General features: G+C 44.5%; 1 protein-coding gene across 1 annotated transcript; it reads left to right on the plus strand.

Annotated features, from left to right (window-relative positions):
• The first annotated feature begins 233 nt into the window (after window positions 1-233).
• On the plus strand, window positions 234-887 carry LOC109794185 (uncharacterized). The gene has a single exon (XM_020353659.1). The coding sequence runs from the start codon at window positions 234-236 to the stop codon at window positions 885-887; it is 654 nt and encodes a 217-aa protein (XP_020209248.1).
• The last annotated feature ends 6321 nt before the right edge of the window (window positions 888-7208 follow it).

The following is a 7208-nucleotide window of genomic DNA, read 5'->3' on the forward strand; positions in this document are numbered from 1 at the left end:
ACTTAAAAAGAGTCCAACCATCGTCGCGAATGCCAATGTCCGTTTCGGCGGGTGGCGACAAGGAGCACTCGGTTTCTCAACCGCCAACAGCGACTAGGGCACCGACTCCCAAGCCTGCCACACATCGGTCTCACGTACCAACGAACAGGTCAACACACGACGTCAGCAACACTCCTGCCCACGTCGCGGGACATCAAGCGACCTTCCTCCGTCATCCTTTTGTGGATGGCATCATGGAGATGCCCCTCCCCATTGGCTGGAAACCTCTCCACCTCGAGCGCTATGATGGCACGACAGACCCAGACGAACACATCGATTTATACACCACACAGGTAAACCTCTATACTAATCAGGATGCTATACTGTGTAGGGTCTTTCGGACCTCGCTCAAAGGGGCCGCGCTCAACTGGTACACCCAGCTACCTACCGAGTCAATTAACAACTTCGGCACCCTGGTCAGACGGTTCATAGCACAGTATGCGACAAGCCGACCTTATCACATAACGTCAGCTGCCCTGGCCAGTCTTAGACAGAGTGACGACGAACCACTTCGGACGTTCATGGAACGATTCGCTGCCATCTCGGTAAAGATCCGAAATCTGAAACCCGAGGTGGCGCTACACGCCATGCTCATGGCACTTAAGCCCGGACCATTCGTCGAAAGTCTATGTCGTGAAGCTCCTCGCGATATGGATGAGCTTCGTGCCCGTGCTGCTGGGTACATCCAAATGGAAGAACATTCTGCCTTCCGTGACCAGGTTCGCGGAAAATCACAAGCGAAGCCCGACAATGGCCACAAAGATAAGATGAAGGTCACCAATGATAGAAAGTTCAAGAAAACTGCTAGCACAAGCAAGGGGGGAGATACGACTTCTACACTCCCCTGAACACGCCTAGAGTTCACATCCTGGAGGAGGCCAGTAACAACAACTTGCTCACCCTGCCACCACCAGGTCACACTCCCAACAGTGCGGACAAGTCCAAACACTGTCGGTATCACAGAAACCACGGTCACACCACTAAAGAGTGTCGCACACTCCGAGACCATATTGAGGAACTCATATAGGCAGGCCACCTCGGCCAATATGTCTAGCGACAGCAGGGTCACTGAGGAGGCTATGGTGGACGAGGACGAGGCAGAGGTCGTGGTTCGGGAGCTCGCACGGACCAACCCTCTAGATCTCAGCAAAATGCCGGTAGAGCAGTGCAGGCCGAGGTAAGCTAGGAAATAGGATCAGCTCCCCTACGGGGAGTAATAAACACAATTTCAGGTGGTTTCACAGGGGGAGGCGCCAGCAGCTCGGCCTGGAAGAGACACCTGCACAATATCAACAACTTCCACTCCACTACCTTGGCTTCACAGCAAAGCTCACCGCTGATCACCTTCACCGACGATGACTACACTAGCGTCAACCCCAACCAAGATGACCCCATGGTCATCACCGTGGAGGTAGCTAATTGGGAGGTCCACAAGACACTGATTGACTAGGGGAGCTCGGCTGACGTCCTGTATTGGCTGACGTTCCTCAGGTTAGACATCCCTCACTCTCTCATCCAACCTCACATAGAGCCCCTAGTCAGTTTTGCAGGAGAGTGAGTACACACTCGGGATACGTGGACCTGTTGACAACTTTCGGGACCTCTCTAGACACAAGGCGAATTATGGTCTGATACCTCCTCGTGCAAGCCAACACTTCCTACAACATAATCATTGGGAGGCCGACCTTGAATCAACTCGGAGCAGTGCTGTCCACCCCACACCTCACCATGAAATTCCCAGGGAGTGATGGGAAGATTATTTATTTCAAGGCAAACCAGAAGACAGCTCGACAGTGCTACACCGAGAGTCTAAAAATCTCCTCGTCCAGGGAGCGATGCAAGAGTGATCCTCCTATAGTGGCTTGTCGCAACCCGAAAATTTCCGATCTCGCGACTAATGGTTTAGACATCCTTTTAAAAGTCTCATCAATTAAGAAATGCCCAGACACCAGACTAATCCTTAATTAATGGTTTTGAAAATAGGTTCATGGAGTCGCCACCAATGTTTTACTCAAAACATTGGAAAAAGAAAAGGTTTTTAAAAGTCCAATAATGGTCTTGATAACCAGAATTGAGTTCGGGGGTCGGTTACATGTAGGGAAGGTATTAAGCACCCCTACAACACCCTAAATCGGTACCTTATGATGAAGATAACATAATAAGAATTAATAATTTAAATATTTGATCCCCTTTATTAATGATTATTTAAATAAAAATTAAATTACACGGTTGAACCCTAAGAAATCTACATAATTGCGTTTATGATAGCAATAATTAAAATAAAAGAAGAGAAAAATAGAACAAGGGATTGATGAATAATACCTCGTAACAAGCTTTATTAGATCTTCAACTATGGAGATTTTAGGTGCTTTGTGGCAGCCTTTCACACTACAATGCCTCACAAAATCTCAAGAAATACGAGAGAGAGAAAAAGAGAGAAAAAGAGGGAGAAATTTCGAGCTCTATGGAGCTTTGGACGAAATTTTGGAGGTCCCTGAAAACTATGCCCGAGAACGGCCCGTTCTGAAATCAGAACGGCCCGTTCCGGGGAACCAGAATGGCCCGTTCTGAATTGAGAACGGCCGTTCCATGGTATAAAATGTAGGCCCTTTCATTGGTTTGGAACGGCCCGTTCTGGTCTAGAACGGTCGTTCCAACCTAACATTTTTAGGCCTTTTAGGAGTCTCAGAACGGCCCGTTCTAATTCCAGAACGGCCCGTTCCAGACTTGGGAACGGCTCGTTCTTGACTTGGGAACGGCCCGTTCCAATTTGGGAACGGCCCATTCCGGGCCACTAAAAAAATTTGATTTGGGCCCTCTAATGTCTTATTTTGCTGATTGTATGCCCTAGACGAAATTGGGTGTCTACAGCTGCCCCTCTTTACTTGTCCTTTGGAATAGCTGTGTTGCTTTTCCAAAGGCAAGTAAAGACGTAGACATTTCGTCCGGGTCTTCTTCTCCTCTCTTTGGTGCTTCTGCATTATTTCCCTTGTGATAATGTGTTTCTTTATTTGTTGCTTGTTGAAGAGGGAGTATATTATGAGCTCAGCCTCTCCAGGCTGGACTGATATTTAGGGCTTCAACCGGCCCATTGATGGAAGCTCGACGGTAATCCCGATTTTGACTTCGAGGAACTCGGCAGTACCCTCATTGTCGTTCACTGATTTGAGAGGCTTGACGGCGGCTCTCAACCAAGTTGTGCTAATTTTTAAGGCTTCAACGGACCTATGGTGGGAGCTCGACGGCGGTCCCGATTTTGACTTCGAGGAACTCGGTGGTACCCTCGTTGTCGTTCACTGATTTGAGAGGCTCGACAGCGGCTCTCGATCAAGCTCGGTGATTTTAAGGATTCAACTGACCTGCGGTGCTCGGCGGCATCCCAGTTTTGACTTCGAGGAACTCGGCGGTACGCTCGTTATCATTCATTGATTTGAGCGGTTCGATGGCGGCTCTTAATCAAGCTTGGCTGATTTTATGGCTTCAACCGACCTACGGTGGGAGCTCAACGGCATCCCAATTTCGACTTCGAGGAACTCGGCGGTACCCTCATTGTCATTCATTGATTTGAGAGGCTCGACGGCGGCTCTCGATCAAGCTTGGCTGATTTTAAGGCTTCAACCGACCTGCGGTGGGAGCTCGGCGGCATCCCGGTTTTGACTTCGAGGAACTCGACGGTACCCTCGTTGTTGCTCACTGATTTAAGAGGCTCGACGGCGGCTCTTGATCAAGCTTGGCTGATTTTAAGGCTTCAACCGACCTATGGTGGGAGCTCGACGACATCCCAGATTTTGACTTCGAGTAACTCGGCGGTACCCTCGTTGTTGTTCACTGATTTGAGAGGCTCGACGGCGGCTCTCGATCAAGCTTGGCTGATTTTAAGGCTTCAACCGACCTGTGGTGGGAGCTCGGCGGCATCCCAGTTTCAACTTCGAGGAACTCGGCGGTACCCTCGTTATCATTCATTGATTTGAGCGGCTCGATGGCGGCTCTTAATCAAGCTTGGCTGATTTTAAGGCTTCAACCGACCTACGGTGGGAGCTCGGCGACATCCCAATTTCGACTTCGAGGAACTCGGCGGTACTCTCGTTGTCATTCATTGATTTGAGCGGCTAGATGGCGGCTCTCAACTTGGATGGTTGTTGATATCCTTTGAAGGAGGACCTTTGAAATCTTGGGTGGATACTTGATGGTGATTCCTTTTCGATTTAAGGTACTCGACGGTACCCTCGTTGTTGACTTGTGATGGAAAATGCCCCAAGGAGGATGGGCAAGATGTACTTGATGTGCCCCTGTGTTGGTGGGCGATGGATGGGTGATAGGGATTCTGGTGTTTCCCCTGCCATGCGAGTATTATGATGCCTCTCCAGGCGCCTGCTTGTGGTAGATTTTTCTGAATTTTATATTTGTTTAGCTTCAGCTTTTTTATGTTTGAAGCTTGCCTTTTTTTGCTATTTCTCTAAATGCTTCGGCTTTTTCAACATGTATGAAGCTGGCCTTTTGTTGTTTTATCTTTTGTTATCATCATTGGTGGAGGGATCCCAACCCATGATGATGTCATCTGCTTAATATTTATTGATGAGTATTATTTTGTAAGCCACTCTTGGCTTTGGTAAGGAAACCATTCTTAGTCTTGGTATTCTCTTGAATCATTCTTCATTCAATTGAGGAGTAGGGCGTGATGACCTCTTCATGCTTGTGGACTTGATTATTCTTCCTCGCCCGGTTCTATCCCGTCTTGCTGTTGACATGTCTTTTGTTTCTTGGTGGCTATATGAAACCATTTGTATGAAATGCCCTTGTTGGGGCTATGCTTTTTGACATGACCTTGGCTTTAAGGCACTGTCTAGTTGTTGATCTTTTCTACGAGTGCTTCGGCCTCTTGATTCCTCTGACAAGGGGGTGGATAGACACACACAAAGAATGCAAGAATGCAAAGAAAATGCGAAGCAGGAATGGATTGGATTTTTTTTTATAAATAAACTTATACCCTTTTGTGCACGCTTGTGCCATATGCATGTTATGCAATGATGCTTCTATGCTAATGCTTAAAATGCAAATTTATTTTTACTTTCAAGAAATTAATCTATGCGCATTGATCAATGACATGGATTGTTAGCCTTTAGCCTTGTCGAATTCTATGTTGCTTCTTTGAACCTAAGGTTTGTGTAGTTCAGCCCTTTCGCTTGTGCCGGATATGATATGTTAGCCCTTAGATCAGGTGTACCTAGACTCTGTTCTAGAACACCTCCATCTTTTCTTGTGAGTGTTCACTGTGCATATTCTGTGTATCTCTCAAATTTATCTTAATGCCATACAGGTCAAGAGGAAAGAGAAGAAGGGGATATATACATATATTTTTTTGTAAAATTTTTGTTAGAAAGGATTTTTTTTTTTTCAAAAATGGTTTATAGAAGAATGGCTGGCCGAGGTAGGCTAGTGGTTTAGGCTGATGAACAAGCACATTCAAAGTGAGGAAATTATTTTCCGCGTTAGCTTATTATTTCCTTCAAAGTTAAGCGATGACTTGGGATTGCATATTGATTAAATGATCCTCTCGAGCCGCCTTTCGGTTTTCAGCTCGGGATGCTGCTTTGTCCTAACTTTTGCCTAGGTTACTTGAGATGTGTTCCCTAGCGGACAGTTTCTTTTTTTTTCTTTGATCCTCACTTTTGCCTAGGCTACCCTTTTTGTTTGTGGGTTACTTGAGATGTGTTCCCTACCTTGCCCTAATTTTTTCGCAGCCCCTTAGTGGGTTTCCTGCCAGGCTTTTGCCTTTGCAGCATTTGTGATCATCTTTCATTCCTTCATTAAAGGGGGATTCCCCTTGCACTGATTTCATTTGGACTTTTATCCACAAGTCATGCCCAATTTGATTGATCTTTATGTGTTTTTTTTATTGCGTATTAAGCCATTGTTTCTGATGACGTCCTTATTTCAAATGTACTTGCTCATTTAAGGTTTGTTAACGAGGCTTAGAGTAGATAAAAGGGAGAAGAGAAATGAATTAGAAAAGTGTATGGCATTAAAATGGAATTTTCAATTTACACGTGCCCATTTAATGTAGCTTGAGGGCCCGACCATGCCCCAAGTTCGTGATTCGTACACAAAGAAAAAGAAATAGGTTGCCCCTTAGAGAGGCCTAGGTTGTCAGACTGTAGGGCTAGTCCCACACTTGCTTGGATGTGGCACTTCAGAAGTTCTCGTGTAGAGGGAGTTCCTTTGGCTTCTTCTCTCATGAAGGTGTTACCAATCCATATCCTGAGTCTTTCCTATGAGGTAGGAATGGGTAGAAGCGATGATAGAGCTTTCCATGGAGTCTTGTTTCTCAAAAGGAACATTCAAGCTGTCTCTCGATTTTCAGCTCGAACAAACATTGCTGTTTTTTTTTTTGCCTAGTATGCCCTTTGCGGGTTTTCATTCTAATAGCTTCTTAACAAGCAATGCTTCTCTCTTGTTGAAATCATCTTTCAAGAAAGCTCTATTCACTTTGCCTTTTGTGGGATTCGTCCTCCTTATTCCGCTTGGATTTCACAGTTGCACGACACGACCTTATTTTCTTTGGGGCAAGAGTTGGCGTCTTAATGATTGTGAAGTTCTTTACCTTAAACTCTTTATGCACGACTTATTTTCCATTATTTCCGACTAACGCACATAGGTTAATTTCTCTTTTTATTCTCATTTTTTTTTCGAGAAGGATATGTTCTAAATGAATGCAACGCAGAATGAAGAGAAAGTTAAGAATAATAAATATCAGTCTCATTGATTTATTTATTTGTGAATGCTCAAATAGATTTTGACAGTATTAACAAATCAAAGCAAAGGCCTAACCATAGTGTTTTTTTGTTTATAAAATCAATTCGGGCTTTGTCGTATATTAGAGCATTCACTTTTCTTAACTTTCTTTATATGTTGCTAATACCTAATTTTAACCTAGAATGCATGCCATTTTTTGTTTTTTCTCTAAACTTTATCATGTTTTAATTAACTATGAGATATGATGCATGATATGAATATACATGTATTTTTTAAGGTATTGTACATTTTTTTTTTGGAAAGGAAACTACTTATATGATGCGATGATATGATGACCTAAGAATGTACAAAAGGGTATAAATTTCTCTATTTTTTATATTTTTATTAATAGTTTGCTTGTTTTTTTTTAATTAATC

Source organism: Cajanus cajan, chromosome 9 (genome assembly GCF_000230855.2).
Source record: "Cajanus cajan strain Asha chromosome 9, NIPB_CcT2T_4, whole genome shotgun sequence".
Lineage (NCBI taxonomy): Eukaryota > Viridiplantae > Streptophyta > Magnoliopsida > Fabales > Fabaceae > Cajanus > Cajanus cajan.